Genomic DNA, 22,828 nt, shown 5'->3' on the forward strand with positions numbered 1-22,828 from the left:
ATATTTATATTGAAGAGGTTTTCTCGGGCAATCAGCCAGGTAATTTCCAGATAGGCTTCCGAGCTTTCGAGAGCTAACGTCACTCTCATCTGATACTGATACTCAATCCCTGAAGATGAGAGTGGTGTAAGCTCTCGAAAGCTCGGAAGCCTATCCGGAAATCACCTGGCTCATTGCCCGAGAAAACATCTTCAATATTCGCCACCAGGAAAGCTTCAAGAATTAAATATTTATATTCTTCCCGATGGTTACACACAAAAATTTGCAGTAAATGGACATTCATGTGTTAAGCAGGATTTATTCTACAAATATTCATTTCATACCATGATGAGGCATCCATAAAGGTGCAAATAGATTATAACTATAGCACAAAATTTAAAGCTTCCTATTGAGAAGTACCGGACACTGATGTACACCTAAGATTTCAGATATTCCCACAATGCAAAATCCAATGGATTCAAATCCAGTGAGTAGGGGTTCTATTCAACAGGTCCTCTGACCAAATCAAAATTATCGAGAATCATAGAATACACCCAAAATAAAACAATCAATTTTACCATTTGGTGTATTTATGATATTATATGAAGGACATGTAAAACATGATAAGCGACATTTTGGTCATTTTTGAGTTATAAAGTAAAATGTACCATCCTTCAATTTTCGAGTGAAATTGCCATGTCATACAATTTGCATTGGATTCAGTGAAGCCTTATGAAATTGGTAAACAACACGAAAACAGTTTATCTACAGTATAGCTTCTAATAACCTTTATCCTTAATGAACTCGGAAATGACCAAAATGTCACTTGCCATGTATTACACCAGAGCCCTTCATATATTCCCATGGGTCTCTCTGATGTAGTACTGGTAACGTCATTGCCTTGTAATCAAGGGGTCCTGAGTTTGATACCCAGTGGAGGTACATAGTGGTTCAAACTGTGGGTCCAGTCCCGATTAGCCTTTCTGTGCATAAAGTGACTTAAAACTAGGGCTGAGCCGATACCACTTTCAACAGATACCGATGACGATACTCTCACCGATACCGATACTTGTGTAATTTCAATTTAAAATATAAAAGGAATTGTGTGTGTGTGTGTAATTATGATTATTTTTACATGTAAGTATGCATTTCTGACGAGGGGCAATAAATAAATTAACTCACAAACTATGGTCTCTTCCTACGATGCATCTCAACTTTAGTCTTCCTTAGATAAGTGACAATAGATCAGATGTTTCAAATATGAGAGAAAAATTAAGTGCAGCCAAGAGTGAGGCAATTGTATCATCGTCCTCCCCCTCTCCCCCAATGTTCAACCTCCTCTAAAACTAAGGGATTACTCTTCCAAAACTAACATTAAATCATACGTGAACACAAGAATAATTGGCGATTTACCAGCACCGGACACGATGTCTAAAACTAACAGTAAAGCTGTAATGTGAGACCAATCTCGTCTCTCTTTTGTCCTTTATCAAAAAGAATAAAAATTAGTAACCGAGATTTAAGGAGAGAATGAAAACTTACCATTCTCTTGCTTCTATATCAGACAATCGATTTCAGTACAGTGATATTCCGACGTGACTTTGCTTTTGATAGAATATACTATCGGCAAATGATTTCTAAAAAAATAAATGTATAGTTCTATCACTTGGCGTGGAAGGCAATCCAAACCCATCACTACACTTTCCAGAAAGAAAGTGCCATCAACTGTCGTTCAATGAAAATTATTCCCTTGTTGCAATCCCTGTGCTGTCAAAAAAAGCCTGGTCAAACAAAAGTCTAAAGTTGGAAAGGAAAAGGGGGTTTAGGCCAGGTATTTGAATTTCCAGGAATATGCTATGTACTGTGTCCGACACACGTCCACCACTCACGTGGGCGATGACTGTTTTGACTGCGGGAGGTCTCTAAAGAGAGAGATGTCCACAATACACCAGGTGCCTCGTTGGCTACCGGAATCTCATTGGGATTATATTGTTAATTTGCAAGATACTTGACTGCGAGTCTTATCTGCATATGGATCTTTGTGTCACGTACTTGCTGTTCACGGAAACTTGAGTACAGGTTCATTCACAATATATATTTTTTTTTTTTCAAAACCAAAGGTAAGTTGGAAAAGCTGAATGAACCTTTGAAAGGGAACACATTTTGGTTTTGGCCACGCTTCTAGCGACTCAAAAACAATGGTATCGGTGCAAAAATATCAACCGATACATCGGTATCGGCTCAGCCCTACTTAAAACTATTAAAAAAAAACATTTGCACATTATACATTTAGTGCTTGCTCTATTTGGTTTATTTTACTTCAATTTTATATTACTTTTGGCTAATTGCAAAGTTATTTTTCGAATTTTTGTCTCCTTACAAAAAACCACTTTGATGTCCAAAATTCCGAAAAATTACATCTGCTTCCTTCTAGAGCATTCACGTGCATCTACATGTGGATTGCTTTTGCCCTTGTCTACATATTCTCAATAGTTTAGTGATTATATAAGTCTATTAAACTATTGATAATATCTAGACAAGAGTGAATGCTCTACAAGTAATTCTAAGCAGATGTAATTTTTCGAATTTTGGAATATTAAAGTGTTACTTTGAAAATTCGAAAAAAAAAAACTAGGCTTGCGTTGGCCAAAGGTTTAGCCGAGCTTCAATAGAACATTATGTTATAAAATCTATCTAGATTTTACTTCTTCCTCTAGTTTCAATTTGGTCTCCTGAAAAATGTAAAATCTATGAATGAATTTTGGAAAAAAACACAAAATATGACAGGCAATGATTGCAATCAATGCTTCAAATATAGGTATAAATTACGGACTTTGGCTCCCTCCCCACACCATCAAAGGACCCTACCCACCTAGAAACTTGATGTGAGAAGCAAGTTGCTAGTTTTGTCAATTTTCTTAAGTCTATCAGCTTTCAGTTACAAGCTGAAAGGCCTCTCAGCCGCAGCAAAAAATTTAAAGTGTAGTACAATTCGACTCTGCCCTCTTGCAAACATTGTGCATTCTAAAATATGCAACGCTAACACCTTTTACCTTGAGGTGTACATTCTAACAAACAAAAGGACAGCTCTTATAGATTAGTAGGGGACGAAAATGGTAATACCCTTCAGGTCACAGACTAAAATAAACAATCTCATTCAATCTGTGCATGAGCTTAATTTAGTAGCTCTACTATTCTCATGGTGTTTGTGTACTTTCGTACTTTCTGCCATTAAGGATACACACGTAGGCTATTGCAAACAGCAAATGAGGAATAACTCCGAAGTGTTCCCGTTTCCGGCCTCTCGGTTCTGTGGCAGTCCAAAAGAGAGCATCTATAGTGTCTTGTCCAAATGCAGAAAACAACCTATCTCCAACCTGTAATGAAATAGTTAACATTTAAAAATGCAGAAATACAAATTCAGAGTTCGCACTTGATTTGTCAAACCAAATTTAGTCTTTTATGCACGTTAAAATGGCTTGTTAAATTCATACAAACCTGTAGGTATGCACTGTGGTAGATGCAAGTATTATTTACATAATGTGCAAGCACCATAAGATTACATAAACATAGTAGATTAGGGACACACAGGAGATGTACTATGTAGAAATTTTCATCGAAAAATGCAGGCTCGACCAGGACTCGAACCCGGGTCTCTGGATACCATGCCATTGCTCTAACCACTGAGCTACCGAGCCGGTCTGGCCTCGCCTCATTCTTTGCTATCGCTGTTTTGCCTGCATCGAATAGTCTCTGTAATAGTACTAGCACTGGCACAGACGATTCCACACAGTTAAAACAGTGATAGCGAAGAATCAGGTGAGGCGAGGCTGCTCGGTAGCTGTGGTTAGACAAATGGCATGGTATCCAGAGGACCCAGGTTTGAGTCCTGGTCAAGCCTGCTTTTTTTGCTGAAAATTTCTACGTACATAAATATAGTTTGTTAGTTAAACTTGCTGAAAGAAAAATATTGTCTCTTCTCAATTTGACAGTTTGATTGATATTAATTTAACTGAACAAATAATAAACTAATTGGGTCTATTGCTTTTTTAAGATAACCAAAAGAACAATGATTCTCTATTAAATCACTTCTCCATGTAGTATGGAAGAGAAAGTTCAGGAACTAAATATAAATATGTGAATAAAGAGTGCACGTTCGGAACTAAAACCACTACAGAATGTACTTGGTCTTCTCCTTCATATCATGGTACCTCGGACAACGTAAAATATTTCTGGACCATCCTGTAATGTTTTAACTTATTCTGTTTACAGGATATTTTGAAACACGAAATATGAAAGCAAGGGCTGCAGTTGCAAGAACCATGTGTTTAAATATTACCTTTTCCTAACCAACACCTGTGAAAAATCGTTGTTCACAACACAACTATATTTAATATTCACTGACTTTCATGATTTTTTTACCCACGCGATTGATATCCCTGGCTTTCCAAGCCAGTGGGGAAACCTGAAATTTAATGTTACAGTATGTGCCTTCACACTAAGAAATGTGATTATCTGGCAGAATGACAATAATATAATACCTGATAATTTGTCCGATTCAATATTTTCAAAATTTGCAGTGCAGTCAAGATTTTGTAAAGGTGATTATGACAAAAAAATGCATTTAAAAACATTTGATAATGTTCCCAGGTTGCAATGGAAGTCAATGAGGTCATAACAACTCAATGTTTGTTTCCACTTTATGTACAGAAAGGCTAATCAGGTGGGATCCGAACCACTAGGTGACTCAACCAGGTAGAGTATTTGAATATTTTAGTTTCTGGAAACACTGATTTTGATGTGGAAGTTAGTGACAGCAGTTTCCGACAATTGTTGGCAAAGTAAGTGTAATTTCTTAATTTTTAAATATTTTCTTTTGTGCTATCTTGTGTAGTTTTTGTTTTGTTGCTGCTGTTTCTGCTACAGTCAAAAGTTTCAGTATAAAATGGCCATTCAGTGCTGTATCTGAAACTTTCAGTAAATAAATAATACACATTATATCCTTCACGAGGAAGAGAAGAATAAAAACTTGCTTTTAAAAAAGGAAAATTTACATTTATGTATGATTGAAATAAGCATATTTGCATACAGAGCAAGGATGATGCATTTGGGGGGGTGCAGGGAATCCAGAGCGGCCCCCCAAGACTTACTAACTACTAAAATTAAATAATGAAAATAATGAAAAAATAAAATAACTAAAATTAATTAATGAAAATTAAAAATATACTTGTTTAATTGAAGGTCATTTATTTCCACCAAATTTATAGGCAAGGATTATACTGGAATGAATAACTGAATGATTTGCTTCATTTTACTTCGCTTTTGTGCCACTTTTGGCTAATTGTAAAGATGGGGATGAGTAATGATATGATAAAACTGATGAATGGACACTCACAAATATCCATGCCCAGGCCGGGATTCAAACCTAGAACCCCTGACATCACAGTGCAATGTGCTAACCACTCCGCCAAGGGGGCTGGCTTAGACTATTTGATATGCAATTTCTACTGTTACTACCAGTAATACAACAAATTGAAGTACACTTGCTTGTACTTTTCTTCTTTGTTCAAAAAACCTACTTCTAGTGCAGTACTAAAAATGTAGTTCTTTCCAGAAACGCAGTAAATTTCCCCGACGTTTCCATGCCTTTCTCAGAAAGAGTAAATTAACTGACTTTTCCATGATTTCCAGATGGTAGACACCCTGCACAGCCATCACAAATTTCTCAAGTTATATTGATTACATAAGCTTAATAAAAGCAACAATAACTAACATGCTACATCAATTAATTTCAATCTTACCTCGAGCATGTTGAAGAATATGTAAAGCTTTATCACAGACTGACTTTTAATTAGGTGATACATCATAGATGTATCGATGTAGTACATTGCCATACTGCAGACAATGAGAATGCACCCTTTAAGTAAGTCGCAGATCTCTGCAGGCTTCAGAATGCTTCTTGATTTGCTAGTTTGCAGGCTGAAAGATAAAGACAATTAAGAAACAAAAAGCTCTGGAAAGTTATTAGAAATAATGATTAAATCCATTCAAGAAAAAAGCAGCAATTAATGTTCTTCAATCCATCACAATTAGAGATGTATGATATCGAAAATTTGATATCACGATATATCGTCAAGAAAATATCAGAGACAATTCGATATTTTTCTATATTGTCATATCAATGATATATCGTATCGACAATATACATATATTGCCAAATATCATGCCGATATATTGCTGATGCAATATATATCACTAAAATATTGTGAAGATATATCACCAAATATCGTGACAACATATCACCATGATATATATTGCCAAAATATCATGACGATAAATTGCAGACACAAAATATATTGCCAAAATATTGTGACAATATATCATCTAGTTGATATAGCCTGGACGATATTTTTTCAATATCACGATACTTCATCTGGATGATATTTTATCAATATCGTGATACATTATCTGGACGATATATCGCCCAACACTAATCACAATTTAGTGCCAGTCCTATTGAAAATCTTATCTGGAGTATGAGAGGAATTCGAAAACATTGTAAAGGTTGCACTTTTAGAGCATCACATACTGACTGATTTGGTTTATTTTACTTCGCTCTTTTGGCACCTTTGGCTAATCGTGAGGATGAGTGATGATATGATGAAGGGACACTCACAAAGAACAATAATGTCCAGGCTGGGATTTGAACCCAGGACCCCTCGCTTAGTAGCATGCTGTACTAACAACCGAGGTCAGCAGAATGACAATTTTCATTAACAAATATTATTATTAATTTTAATGCAACACACCATTTTACCAGTTTTTAATGTCATTGCTGTAGTAATTAGAGACAAAGAAAGACAAACCTATGTTCACAAAATATTCGGTTTCATGAAAATTTTCATTTCAAGCAAGCCCTGCTTCAAACAGTGCATCATCATCATCTTCAGTGCTATCAAGTGCATGGATGATGCCACATTTCTTGAGAAATATCACTACAATTTCTTCCTACCCTGTCATTCAAATTTACAGCACACTTGCTACTGTTAAGTGAACACAAACCATGTTAAGTGAGGGTCAGTGGCATGCCCAGGGGGGGGTTGGTGGGGGTTAAAACCCCCCCCATTGGTTTCGTCATTTAAAAAAATTCAAAGCAGAAATACATTTTATTTCATAAATTGCCAATATTGTAAAATGTTTACATTTGGCAATGAGAAATGTATTCCTTCTTCAATTACTTTTGATAATATTGGAGTTGAGTTACAGCAATGCAAAGGCATTCATGCATTCCTTAGTCACTGAAAAGGAAGGAGAATTCCCTTCTCAGTATGGTCAAGAAAAGAGCCGCAACCCTTGGAATGCGAACTGAAGGAATCCCTCCTCCCCTTTCTTTCACCCACGATGACCCTCTTAGGAGAATGACCCTCCCTTTCCTGTTACGACAGTGCTGCTAACTTCCCTTTTCTTTCTTTCCCCTTCTTATACCATTTATGCCAGCAGAGCAAAGTTCTGTGAGATTTGAATCACTACAATTAGTAGGCAAAGTAAGTCAAAATCTTATTTCGCACCTGGATGCATATTTATTTCAAAATATCAATAATTATAATAATAATAATAATTGTTGCAGGCAGTAGTGAGGCATGGTTTTACGAAGTAGGCAATCGATGTTTTGTACAATAGCATGCCGGGAGGAAGGGAGGGGTGCGTTATATAGCGCAACTGGCCCAGTCAGTTTCATAAACAAAATAAAAGCAATTAATATGCCAAAATATTATACGTTTTACTCTTGTGGTCTTTACAAATTAGATATTTTTTTCGCAACCAATTTCCAGCCTTCAGTTTATTGAATTTTCTTGTAACATGTGTGAAAGATCTCGCTTGAATTTCTGCGTAAATAATTTAGCAGTTGCCAACACTACTGACACTGACACTACTGGTTGCTGTCAACACTGGTGACGTAATTTGAGCTGGACCAAGCTGGATGCATGGTTCAGACATTCGACCGCCCGGTATCTTTCTCCCAAGTCCTGGTGTTCACTGGGGTTGTAGCGAGTTGCAGTCTGCAAGGTAGCAAGTCGAAGTGGTCGTGTTGTGTGTTACGTTTCTGCATGTGTAATAGATTTTTGAGGTGGAACTAAAGATGGATAGAAAAAAGAGGAGAAATACATTATTAGATTATTTCAAAAAGAAACAAAAAATGGAAGTTGAAGCTTCACCTTCCACAAATAGAACGTCAGAAAAGGTCGATTTAAGTTCAGAGGAATTCCATCCGAATTGCGAGAGTGAAACGTGCGAACTTTCAGACTCTTGATATTCAACAAGAAGGCATAACAGAAGATATTGCAAACCTTGTTGCAAAATTATGTCAAGGAACTGTCGAGGTAAGTGACGTTCATTATTTGATAGCAGATATATCCATAGGCGGATTTAGAATTGTTTTTCTGGGAGGGCACAGCATGTGCTGTAAGCATACAATCGTGTGTGTGCAGGGGAGGGGTGTGCCCGCGTGTGTATGTCTGGAAGACGTGTGTAGGATGTCACCCTATATCACCAATAAACTTTCGCAGGGCGAGAGAACATTATGATGAACAAGTTTCCTCAATGATTTCAGGGGCCTCACCGATGGTGGTGTAATCAAAGAGGTCCTGGGTTTGATCCCCTGTGAAGGTGCATTGCACAGTGGTACGTATCCCGATTTAAACTTTAAGACCAGTCCCGATTAACGTATCTGAATATAAAATGGACTTTAAAATCATTTACTTTTTGTTTTGTTCACGAACCCTCGAAAAACGATATTACCTATCTTATAGATCCACCAAGGTATTTGAAACCCTGGCGTCGGAGCAGTGGCACTAATGTCGCTAGTGTATATGTATGCAACCACATTATAAAATCACGGTTGGCATGGACAGTTTTATTATTTTGTAGGAAAGGGATAAAGTTTGTATTACGACACGGGATAGACTAGATAGGCATCCTATTAACTGTAAATATTCCTTACAAATCTTCTGAATATTTCTCTTGTACAAACGCAACAAATACAATAAGTAATATACGTGTGCAGTAATAAATTCATTTTCTGAAAGCATCTTTTCTGGCATCAGTGGTCGAAGTAAAGGATGCTGCCTTCAGTTAAGAAAGTTTCACAAATCATACCCCCAATTAGAATAATTTTCATATTGAGCATCCTCCACCTACTGTATTGTCTCCATGTTGATCCATACAAGGATGTACCCCCTCGTATTTCCAAAATCGATCAAACATCCCCTCCCTTTTCGGCTACGAATTTGCATTTCGAGCACTGTCTGGCAAGATTTTGTCGGGCTCAGTGACAGATCCTGTGGTGTGGTACTGGGCTTCGGAGCGGAAGGGGGGAGTGGCCCCTTCAACAGTTGGTTTCGCAGTTCCATAACGTTAACATTATACAAAATTCCTCTCCATAGACCTAATATGAAAATGAATATGACACATTAATGACACTGTAGTAGAAAATGTTACTTACTGAAGCGGTTCGTATTTGTTTGTCGACTGTCAAACAAATGTTTTGACCAATAATATAATAATACAATGCCAAAAATGTACACAATATTTAGCAAAACCATCTCCACAACAAGTACAATGTTGATTGAATTGATGTTTTAAATCCACTTTATGCACAGTAAGGCTAATCGGGACTGGGCCTAAAGTTTAAAGTGAGATCCGAACCACTATTAGCCTCCACAGGGTATTGAACCCGGGACACCTTGATTACAAGGCGACGACGCTCACACTGAAATGAAACTGTGGTATCGTCATCTTACAGCAATGCAAAGACGTCTAGTAAATGCTCTTGAAGCAATTGATATATGCAGTGAAGTAATATTTCCATGGGTAAACACACGTTCGCTCATATTATGTACAATCCCGGTAACAACAACATCAAATGAGAAATCATTCTCAACTTTGAGGCACTTGAAGACCTATCTTCGAAATACCATTTTCGAAGAAAGATTAAATGGGTTAGCTGCTCTGAACATTCACCGTGATATAAAAGTTACTTGTGACGACATACTGTCAGAACTCGCACAGAAACCTCGATGTCTAAATTTCAGAATTTAAATTGTTGAACTGTGGTACCTTATTTATTACTGTCTTTAAGACATCAAGTAGTCTTAATCTCTTTAATGTTGTTACAATGTTGAGTGCACATACTTTTTGTTTAAAAATTATATTTGAGCAATTAAATATAAAATATTAATAATTTGGAAATATTCAAGCAGGTGCTTTTATATGATGCAATAAAAACATGAAGCATCCATAGCAAATACATTGATTGCGTTCATTGGGGTAAAATCCAAGTATATTAATTATCTAATTTATTACAAGAAATTTGACCTGTGAACTGGAAAATGTGTTAGATTCATAACCCCCCCCTTACGAAAATCCTGGGCACGCGCCTGGTGAGGGTACAAGAAGCAGATTTTCCTCCTCACAACATTCCTTAAAGGGTATTTAGCCTTGGAGCCTCACACTGGGCTGATAACTTGATTTTGCTGTATTTCCCTCAGCATACATTGACGGACTTTCGGAACCTAAGATACCTTTCAATTTTAGATACTATTTTTCAGAGCATCTTATTGTCCAAAAAAATATGGTAAATTAAAATGAAAAAAGTGTAAATTTCACAAAAAAGATGGTAATATTGAATGGAAAATGTCAATTCCATGGGGAAAATGTGAATTCCAAATTATTTGCTGTGCCTCCACCAGGTATCGATTCCGGGAGCCCTTGATTACAAGGCAACGACGCTACCACTATGCCATCGGAGAGGCCCCAGTGAATGATTGTGTCCTACATTTTGGGACAGGTTTTCTACTTTTTGGTCATGATGAACTGGTAATCAGTCTCGTTATTTCACTCAGGAATCGGCATTTTTTTAAAAAAAATGGGCTAAGAAAGCCATTAATCCAACTAAGATAAAGCTACACATTTTGAAATGTGACCTAAAAACATATAATTTATGTTGGATTAAAAGTAATTAATTATTGTGCCATAGTGGCTTTACTAAAGAAGGCTCTACCCCTAACAGTATAACTTAACTTCTAATATATGGCTGACACTACCACTTTGCTGGAGATTTGGAGAGCAACAGTGCAAATATTTATAATGATCTGCGCATTATTATGATTTAATGATACAGAAAAACACACATACATTATTCTTTTGATTGATTGATTTAGTGTTTTAAGTCAACTTTATGCACAGTAAGGCTAATCGGGACTGGACCTACAGTATAAAGTAGGACCTGAACCACTATGTGCCGCCTCCATATCGAACCCGAGACCACTTGATTACAAGGTAACGACACTACCACCGCACCATCGGGTCGGCCCCTCACAAACATTAAAAGACATATACTATCAATGTTGTTTAAAAAAAGAGGTAATGGAAGTTTCATTTCGAAGTGAACTTGACTTTTCTTCTAAAATATTTTTTAGAACTGGCTTTGAAAATTCAGGTGCCAGGTGAGAGATTTCAGGTATCATGGCAACTGGATGCTCTATATTTTTCCACCCCTGTTGCGAATATGTACACAGCATGAGTTCCGAGCTATAACATTTTAAAGACAACTAAAGTAAGTTACAAAAGGCAATCCTCAACTTGTACATTCTGTAATATCATCGCATGCTTTATTTAATTAAACAGTGCAAAAAAAAATTAAATTCTTACCCAAAGCACTCTATTATCGGTCTGCTTATAACAGCCCACAGAGCAAGGATGAACCTCATAGGCAGGAAAGTACACACGTAGAGAAACGAATCTGCACACTGAAAAAAAATGATCATCCATGAGCATATTAATAAAACTGAATAAGAACAGACTTTGAAAAGGAAGTACCCTCACTATACAGCAGGGCTGGCCCTAGGTGGGTGCAGGGTCCAGAGCATACAATATGTGTGGGATTTAGAACACAAGTTTTTCAGAAGCTTGAAAAAAAATTCAGAAATTTCTGCTCCTTAGTCTGAAGTACAGGTGTCCTATATAATGCCAACACAAATGTAAAAGGTTTCTTGTGCATATAGCAGTGTGCCATGAAGGCATATTTAGGGGATGTGGGGGGTTGGGTTCCACACATTCTCGATCTCGGCAATTTTGGAGGTAATATGATCAGCACCATGATCCGGCCGCCTTTATCCTCAGGGTTGCCCCCAGTACCTAACGATTTTGAGACTGGATGACCCCAGAGCCACTTTATGCAGGGACAAGGCCTGAAAAATTCCAACCTTAGATTACCAACACTGGGAATTGAACCTGAGTCTCCTGTGTGGCAGACCGATGCCCTACCGACTAGACAACCATGGATAATCACAACATAAACATTATTGCAAGAAAAAATTAATTTATATACAGTAAAACCTTGTTAATCCGGACTCTCTTTGCTTAATCCGGACAGGCAAAACGCAAAAAAAAAGTGTGATGCAGAGCCAGGTCCGTCGGGCGCATCATCATAATATGGGTATCGCGTATGTACATACCGCATTGTATCTACAGTATTGCTTTACATTTTGCTGCACTGTATAGGCCTATGCCCTTTAAATACACCATAATAAACATGTTTTGTTGCTAAAAACGGAGTTTTCATGCACTTTCTACTGTTCTTTTAGGTTATTTCAGTTAATCCGTACTTTTGTTTAATCCCCCATTAGTCCGGATTAACGAGGTTTTCCTGTATTTCATATTTCTACCAAGAGCAATATGCAGAACATGCTGAAAGTTAAAGCCAAGAATTATGAGAGGCTATTGTTTCATTTAATTTCCGATGTGCCTTTGGTGTGTTGCTAATGAAAAAATATCAAACTATTATTTCACTTACCAAAGTGGCAATTTTTAATCGTATCTAGTAACATTCTATATCATAATTCTCTTTTGATTACTTTCATTGCATTTTATGCTGTGTTGTAGGGAATTTACATTGTTTCACATAAAATATTTTCACTTCATGATTTCATTAAATGAACAGTGCACATTGACTATTTTTGATGGAAATATTTGAACATTATTATGTAGTACAGTAGAACATCGTTTATCTGCAAGTCCATTATCCGCAACGTCAGTTATCCGCACACTTAAAATAGCAAGATTCAGTTTTGAATAAATTTAAGCAATTTCTTCAATTGTACTTTGGAGCTAGATGTGTTTTAGTTTTTTTTTTAAAATGGACGGGCAACCCTGCAGAAGGAAAGTTAAGTAACGGACTCTGCAACAATTAAGCTGAACGAGTGGGAACACTTGCCAAGCAACTTTGAATTCGTCAACCTAGCACTGTTACAAGAAACTAGCAGTACAGTACAGTACTGTATTTTAAGAGTGCTTCTTTGTGTACTGTACGTGCTTTTCTATGTTAAATACGTATGTATAAAATAAACCTGTACTGTACGTGCTTTTTCTTTGTTAAATACGTAAAACCTGTACCGTACATGCTTTTCTTTGTTAAATGAACACATGTTTGATTATCCGCATAACTTTCAGTCCCAATTAATGTGGATAAGAAATATTCTACTGTACTTTGTATACAATATTAATCCAGAAATTTGGATATTTTTAAGTCTCAATACAATCCATAAAGTCAGAGTAGTTGCTTAATTGGATGCATCAACATCCTATAAACTTGTAATAAACAATACACAAACAATTATTTTCATCTGGTGATGAAGAATGGGCTCCCTAAGGCCAGCTCTGCTCAACAGATTTTACCAATAGATATGTAAACTTTTTCTTTGATTCATCGGGAAAACAAAAAAGTTAACCTCTTATTTAACACACACACAGAAATATTTAACTGGCATATTTAAAACCAACAGACAATTTACAATAAAAAATAAACTATCAGTACAGCTCACCGCTCAGGAGATGATCACCAACGAAAGTGAAGTGACGTAGCGACAGGTGACTGATTCCACAATTAGGGTTGGGGGAGTGCATCCTGATTGAGAAACACATGTGGGCTCACTGTAACCGGTGCAGCGATGCAAGTGAATTAGGGTTACCAGTTGTTCTCTTCTACCCGGGGGAAAAATTCTCTTTTTCGGGTTCTAAGAATGGTCAGGGACAGGTTTTTAGGAAAATTTGGAAGTATCCTCTTTTCTGGGATAAAGACAACTGCTTAACTTCAAGATTAGTAACAAAATGTTATTTCCAAATAATTGTTAATATTGTTTCAGTTTTCAATTTCAAAGAAATACAACACTCTCAGTTGCAAGTGCAAAGACAATAAATTTTTCTCCCAACAAAGAAAAATTGTTGAACTTTTGCATCTCTTCTGTTGTCGCCGCTCGCAGTGAGAGGTGTTGATTCAGCAAGTTTCTAACAATAGATAAGAATATGCGATATGCCGCAGCTTATTTTGATTTGAGTTTCATGACAGTATTCAGAAATAAAGAGTAATTTTTAACTGCTGTACTCTTAGTTGCTACATGCTGGTAGAGAAGTGATGTTCTGTTGACCAACAATCTGAACCATTCCGAAACACAAATGTGATTTTAGTGACAACTTACAAAAATGGTTTCCTGACTTTAGGCCTGGAAGAAACAACTCCGAGGCAAAATGGCAATTTATGTTATTCTTTTAAAGTAAGATACCAAGTTCAGAACTGTATAATATTGTGAGCATAGCGAATAAATATTAGAATATTCAGACATTTGCATATAATGAGGCCCATTATTATTCCGTAGTTATAGGGAAACGGTGTAAAATTGTTTTACAGGGGTGTGTGATCAATAAGCTCACCAAAACACCAGTAAGCACAAAACGTGCATTCGAAGTGCTGCATCTTCGTCGAAGGTTAACTTTTTGCAATCTAAAAATGTCCTCTTTTTTCAAGTTTGTCATCTAGTAAACCTAAAGTTGTTGCCGTATATCATTGTTTAAAATACAGTCTACATAATACACAGGATAAGCAATACAAAAGTATTCTGGATAGTGTAAAAAAATCAGCAACCTGTTTCCGCATACATACACAGTGTGTGATTGACGCAAATCAACTTATATGCACTTAAAAAACGACATTAGACTGAAGCGGAAGACTTTCTGCTACCCCTAAAAATCTGCAAATGGACCGGTCCTTCCCTTTACCCCACCTCCTCTCGTTTGGTGATCTTCTCGTGACCTGACTTCTGTACAAACACCTCATTTTGCAGAAATTGACATATCTGCCACTCCCTCCCCTGATATGAGCAAAGAATATTAAAGCCCAGAGATACATTTCCAGATACATATATCTAATGGATATATCCTTATAGTGAAAATAAATACACATTAACACTTACTGTGTGTTTTATTTACACTCCGCTCCTGGCACATAATTTCTTATTTTCACACATTTCAAATATAATCACCAGTTGTCATTATCCGATTACACTATTGGACAAATATTTTTCAATTTCATGTTAAACAGAACTGACTGACTACTTCTTGGCATTCTTTAATTCACCAAATTTATGGGAACAGCAGGGATATTGAGAAATGTATTATTATTGTTAAAGTAAAGTGTTCCCCTGTGCTTAGCACCACGCCATGAAGGCGTATAGGGGGTGTGGGGGTAACGCCCCACACTTTCTTGATCCGGTCGTGAGTGGGGGTGATGTGATCAGCATCACGCCCCTGACCGCCTTTACCCCCCAGGGTTTCCCCCAGATACCCATGTCATTCGACGCTGGGTGGGCGCCGGAGCCGTTTCCAACGTTAGAAAAGTTCCCGCATTTGAACCGGCCGGGGATCGAACCCGGGACCTTTAGCATGGTAGTCAGACACGTTACCGACTAAGCCACCGTGGCCACTTTATTGTTACTTTACAAAAACTGATTTATATATAGGGTCAGTGCCATTTTGAAAAATAGTAAATAATAAGTACTCTGAACTAAAAAAAAACTTCATATTTGAATTCAAAAACCTAAAATTTGACACCAAACATTTTCTCGAATTTGACCACAACTATCCTAACTATACAGAACTAATCCACCTTTTGAAAATAGTACATAAAAATGTTATTCCAGAGAATCAGTTTGTGCAACCAATTAATTACATTACATTAATCTACTACTGCAACATAAATAAACAGATAAACTGTCTGGAGATCAATAGGTTGTGATGGATTGATTGATTGATTGATTTAGTTTATTTTACTTCGCGTTTTGTGCCTCTAGGCTAATTTGCGAAGATGGGGATGAGTGATGAAATGATGAAATTGATGAATGGACATTCACAAACAACCAAGCCCGACCGGGATTCGAACCCGGGACTCTTGGCGTCGCAGCGTGATGTGCTAACCACTCGGCCACAGGGTCGGGCAGGTTGTGATGGAACATGGTGGAGAGTGTACTAATCTGAAATAACGTGAACGAGCAGATAGTTAGTTCTGTTATATGGAAATACAGCCCACTAAAGAAAATTTGACTTCAATGCACTAAAAATACACATTTAACAAAATCACTGTTGAACAGTGTTGTTACACATGAGTGTGTTTCAGACACAAACTGTATTGGTTGCCATATGCTCAGAAATTGTAAAATTGCTGAAACTTATGAAATTAAGGATGGGTTAAGGAGGAAAGGTACATGGACACACACACATAATTATAAGTCATTACTGTACCTGGAAGAAACCGTAAGCCATAAACTTTTCCACTTCTCGAGGGATTTTCATAAAAGAGTAAACTTTTTCCCTGCGGGCAGCATACAATGCTTCGTCATGTTCTAAAAGGTAGCCACGCGTGAGCTCAACCCTTAAGAACTGAACCAGTGAAGGATCAGGTTGATTTTCTGGAAAAGATAATCAGAAACAAGCAAATAATTAGCACAAACCAGAAACAAATTCAGACACATTCCTGAAATAAATTAGTTTTTCCATAGTCACTCCTGAGTATGTACTGAGTGGAAAATCTAGCCCCTGGAACACAACTGCTGTGTTCAAATGCAAGATAGTGCATGTGAAATCACCGATGAAAGAGTCGCACTGTGTGTACGTGGTCAAATATATATTTGTTTGGGAAGGTTTATTGGGGGATTTCCCTTTTCACATTTCATTTTTAAAGTATGTTACATAAAATTTACAACAAAATTTTACTCCGAAACAAAAAAAAAGCCTTCTTCAGTTACTTAAAGGGGGGGGGGAGGAGCAAGGAAGCGAGAGGGAAGAATTGAGGAAGGGGGAGTTTTTATTTATATTTTTTTTAAGCAGTGATATGCCATACCAGTACTGAAATGTTTATCTAGAAGTTTGCATCTGGAAGGAGAAATTGTGAAGGTAAATTTAGTGTCAATATGACTAAAAATTGTCAAAAATTTGGGGGGATGCCAGAAAATTAGGGGTGTGTTGACAAATATGTATGAATATACAAACAGCAGGCTTATGATTAACTTTGCCTGATTTCAAAGGAATTAGTTATGGACACTTGTGTGTTGTAATTATCTCATTGAAAGTCAACATTGTAGTTACAAGCCAGGAGTGTCCATAACTGCAGGCCCGTCCCCTGACATGGCCATATTTAGAGGGGGGGTTTCTAAGGTTCAAACCCCCCAAACTTCTGACATTTTGGATTAGTGGAAGTTCAGAAACCAAAATCTGTAACTCATTTTCAATTTTTTTTTCGAACCATCACAAAAATACAAGGAGACAATGTTGAAACGATCGAGCTAGTATTTTCATACATTTGGAATTCTGAAACAGGATTTATTCTCGGAATCGTAGCCCACCCGCGACCCCTCCATTTTCACTTCTGCTGTCCTCTTTCCAGTGTTGCTCCTGCATCACAAGGAATATAGACTGAAAATTCCCTTATGATTGTCCCAAAATTCCCTTTCCAACTTTTAAATTGCCTGTCCGAAAAAGTCGAAAATCCACCTTGATACGAGTTCAAACCTAGGATCTCCAGTTTCCTAGCGCATTATGTTCGCGATTGAGGTTACAATCCATGCACCAGGCTGTTTTTAAAAGAATAACTGGTTCCACACTTTTCAAAATGCCAAAAATTTAATTTTAAGGTCAAACAACAAAAACTTTATGACTAAAATTTCCATGTAACTTTTAAAGCTTTTTTTAAGTTATCTAAAATATAATAACAAAGTATAATAATTGTGCATTTCAGTACACACTGTATGAAACGTTAAAAAAAAAAAAAACTTGTGCTGGATATTCAATCACCTGCTGGATTGAGTAAGCCCCCCTCATGGATATAATAATAATAATTATTATTATTATTATTATATTATGGAATAAATTTGTTTTATTATTATTAAATTTTAATAAATATTGTATAATTATTGTTGCTATTTCTATTAATCAAATTTCTGGCGATGTCCATGGGAACAATTATGAATGAACACCCCCCCCCAAAATGTTTCCTGCCTACGGCCATGTCGCCTGATAATGTTCGCATGAGCACATGAACACTCATGTATGTGTCTTAAATTACGTACATATTAAATGCACACACACATACGTATATTTATTCGTAAAATACTATATTTGATGTACAAGTATATATACACACAATTTACTCTGACACGACTTCTTTCATGTCTGATAACTTTTTTAGATAGTTGGTAACACTGACTCCTACAGTGTTCCACGGAGGACATTGAACACAATTGCTGTGCGTGTTGCATAGAGCTGACAGCTAAGGGGCTGTTGGCCACTATACCCAGAAGATGTTCACTTTGCTGAGCGAACACTGATGCAAGCGGAAATACTTCTTACATTCGGCACCATGTCTAGGGGTACTCGAAAATGTCTGTGCTACATAGTTGCAAACTTTAGCGAGAATTCGCTAAACCTGAAGGATTTTAAGGGGGAGAGGGACAATTTCCCCATGGTCCTTCTTGTATTACTTCAAATATAGCGTGAATTTGGAGGAAAATTGTTGAAAATAAATTGAACTGTTATTCTCACTTTTTCAGTTGAAGATGAAGTTAACAAGGGAGAGGAGTAAATCTGCATTCAGTACAAAAACATTATTGTGAACACTCGTATACGAACCGCATGCAATGCACATCTTTGTATCATAATAACAAGTTGGCAATTGACTTATGGAGACTACTGCATTTGTTGTTGCTGAAATACTACTACTTCTTCTCTCTTTTACTCTAGTTTTTATATATACTCAGAAAGAACTAGGTTCAACACAATACAAAAAGTACTAGTAAAAAATATTTTTTTCCTAGCATTTATTCTTTTCTGTGTTGATATCTACAAGAATTAACAAGCCCAGATTGGTAATGTTGAAATATATATTTTGTGTGACTAAACTTACTATAAACATGTGTGATTTGTAAGTCATAGACTTTGGCATGTAAGGAATGACCCTTTCAGAAAGCACTCAATTGCCAACCTCTCGTCCACGATGTACAACCTGGACTGCAGTTCTGCAGACTAACAAGGCTCAGGTGTCTGGTCATAGCCAGTATAATCCTTTGTGGCATCGTGTTGTGTTCTGTCCATGTTCATTTGTGATTATTAGAGACCGGATGTTAGGCAAAGTGCCTATTCTTTCCTGTTAGATATGATGAAAACGAATGTTGTGAAGGCCGGGGGAGGGATTAGCTTCATTTAAAGGCAATTTAATTTTGCCTGTATTATTTCATAAATGCCAGATATTGCATATTTTAGGCATTTTCTTTAAAATTGTGACATGACTGAACTCTGTGCATAATCTTGTTCCCAGGATTAGTTTCCGATGCTTCCAAGAAATTTAAAAATAACAGTTTACAGTAGAAAGCTGAATGGCTCATGGTCAAGCTCCACCCCGATTCATTGGAAGAATGTCGCCAAGGGGGTGATTGGCCTCTCCAATCTGGAGAAAGCTCTTTAAAGGATCATTGTAGTTTTCTCTCTTGTGGTTTGTGGTGGACATTTTGTGTGTATTTGTGCTTTTTACTCGCAGAAATGCCCAAGGAAGCATCTTCTGTGAGAACCAAATTTAGCAACTACGTCAAATAATTTGGGTCCAGTGTGTTTACAACTGATGGATCGGTTATATTTTACGTTATGTGAAACGTCTTTGAATTGCACGAAAAAATATTACGTTACGCAACACTTAGAAACTGCTAAACACAAATCGGTTTTTATTGAGAAGCAAAAATCATGCGAGGTTAAACCGTCACTAATTACGTACATCATACGCTATTTCTCCTAGGCAGTCTCAGTTTTCTGCAGATTTGTGTCAGGCATTCACAAAGGCAGACATTCCATTGTGGAAATTTGCAGAATGCCTCTTTAAGGGGATTCCTATCGAAATACACAGGTGAACTAGAATTAGGAAGGAAGTTGGGGGGGGGGGGGGATTTGGGTGTCTATTGATGAAACAACCGATGCTATGGGAAGGTTTGTTGCTAATGTTGTAATTGGTACAATGGAACACAATGTAGAGCCCAAAATATTTCTTCTTGCATGTGAGCAACTGGAAAAAAACTAATAGTACAGCAATTGCTCAGTTGTTCACTTCCACACTAAATTTGCTTTGGCCAGATGGTGTTAAGCATGAAGATGTGCTTTTGTTTGTAACAGATGCAGTCCCATATATGAAAAAGCAGCAACAGCCCTTAAAGTTATTTTTCCCGCTATGCTGCACATAACATGTCTCGCGCATGCTCTCCATCGAGTTGCAGAGGAAATTTGTGTTTCATTTCCCAAAGTTGACCCTTTAATTTCCAATGCTAAGAAAATATTCCTCAAAGCACCATCCCGGGTTCTTTTGTTTAAAGAAACAGCCCCTGAACATGCTTTGCCTCCACAGCAAATACTAACTAGATGGGGTACTTGGATATCTGCTGCGACCAACTATCAGAAGGTGACTGAAGTAATTAATTCCCTATCTGAAGATGATGCCACATCAATTCACATAACACAGCGTCTTTTGAACAATTCTGTTGTGTGAAACGACTTAGGATTCATCACCACCCATTATTCAAATTTGCCAGACACAATATGAATGAAAGTAAAACCCAGCATATGTTTTTCAGTCTTAGAGGCATCCCGATCGACAATAGTTCAGACAATGTGAAATTTCTAGGTATTGTCATTGATAATAAATTATCATGGGAACCACATATTAAATACATAACTGCCAAGCTCTCCAGGGTTATATATTTGTTAAGGAATCTAAACAGTCATGTACCTGAAGATTACGTAAGATCAGCTTACTTCGCTTTCTTTCAAAGCATTATTTCATATGGAATTTTACTTTGGGGGAACTGCAGTTATGTACAAGAAATTTTAATACTGCTGAAAAAAGCTGTGAGAATAATTACCAACTCACACAAATTAGTTCATTGTAAGCCACTGTTCATTAAGTTAAAATTTATGACTGTGATAAATCTATATATTTACACTGTGCTGTTGTATGTAAAGAAAAATTTGCCACAGCTACAAAGTAGACAAGATGTACATTCCTATACTACAAGAAACAGCAGGCGTATAAATATACAATATCATACACTCTCAAAATCCCTGAATAGTTATGAAGCTCTAGGATTAAGACTATTTAATAAGCTACCTCTTGATGTGACAAATATGGCTATGAATGTATTTAAACATAAACTGTATGCCTGGTTAGTTGCTACACCATTGTACTCAACTCAAAAATTTCTTGAAATTAAAAATATTGTATTTTAGTGCAACTTAAACATAAAATGGGTTATAATTTTATATTATCTTATAATATATTTCACATGTATTTTGTTCTTGACGTTGTCTATTGCTGTGCAAGCTTAATGACAATAAAATATTATTATTATTATTATTACATTACTGGAAGAGAGAAGTGAAACACTGATAAATTCTATGAACAGTTTTCATTCTGCAGTTGACCAAATTTGTGATGTGCCAGGTGCTAAAGGTCAGGCTGTTCGTGAGAAATGTCAGCGAGTTGTTGCAGCCAATAAGGACTTGGACAAATTAGACTGTGTTTGAGAGTTAAAATCACCGACGATTTATTATGATCAATAGACAAGGAATGGCAGATTTTTTATTTGTGGCATATACTGAATATAGGGACCCGTGGTTTTGAAGAATGAATGTTAAACAATAACTAAGGACTAAACTCAAGTTGATCAGCTGTGCGTAAATACTCAGTTAAGATATAATTTGGCTTAGTGAATTTGTTTTCCTTAAACTCGCAATATAAACAAAATACGGAGCGAATTTATAATATAGAGAAAGTCTCCAATTTTGTTAATTTTCGGTATACTAACTAATTTTCACCTCCTAATCACGAATCTGTTGAAAAAAACCAGGGGTCACGTCTGAAAATTTGAAAAAAAGCCGATTGAATTTTTTTTATATATATATAGGTGTATATGCGTAGTTTTACGAACAAAAATGTAATCTCCTGTCATTGTGTCCAACCACGCCGTTGTTTTACAAGAAAATGATTTATGATGTTCAATTCTAGTGCGATCCCTATTTATTTCGATGAATTTAGGGGTGAAATGAGTGCTAATGGAACCTAACCTAACCTCGTGTGAATGGTTCGTGGGGCTACCCGTGGATGGTTTTTGGGGCTAACGTCAATGGTTTGTGGGGCTACCCATGGATGGTTTTTGGGGCCAACGTCAATGGTTTGTGGGGCTACCCGTGGATGGCTTTTGGCGCTAACGAACAATTTTTGTACAATTTCCAGACGTGACCCCCGGTTTTTTACAACAGATTCATGATTAGGAGGCCAAAATTAGTTAGTATACCGAAAATTAACGAAATTGGAGACTTTCTCTATATTGTAAATTCTTACCCAAAATACTATATTTGAAAAGTTAAAAACGAATGTTTCGCTCTCAAAACTACGTAATTGTGTTCAGTGATTAACAAAGCATAAGACATG

At 36.8% G+C, this 22,828-nt stretch overlaps 1 protein-coding gene across 1 annotated transcript in view; it reads right to left on the reverse strand.

The window, feature by feature from the left end:
- LOC146004527 (protein TAPT1 homolog) overlaps nucleotides 1–22,828 on the reverse strand; it is a 35,585-nt gene that overhangs the window by 12,153 nt on the left and 604 nt on the right. The window contains exons 2-5 of the mRNA XM_083143410.1: nucleotides 16,609–16,775; nucleotides 11,689–11,786; nucleotides 5,781–5,958; nucleotides 3,221–3,356 (exon numbers count right to left, since the gene is read on the reverse strand). Of these exons, the coding sequence (XP_082999536.1) occupies nucleotides 3,221–3,356; nucleotides 5,781–5,958; nucleotides 11,689–11,786; nucleotides 16,609–16,775 (579 nt within the window). The remainder of the gene's footprint in view (nucleotides 1–3,220; nucleotides 3,357–5,780; nucleotides 5,959–11,688; nucleotides 11,787–16,608; nucleotides 16,776–22,828) is intronic.

The sequence above is a fragment of the Lepisma saccharinum genome, chromosome 21 (genome assembly GCF_977018435.1).
Source record: "Lepisma saccharinum chromosome 21, izLepSacc3.1, whole genome shotgun sequence".
In the NCBI taxonomy this organism is placed as follows: Eukaryota; Metazoa; Arthropoda; class Insecta; order Zygentoma; family Lepismatidae; genus Lepisma; species Lepisma saccharinum.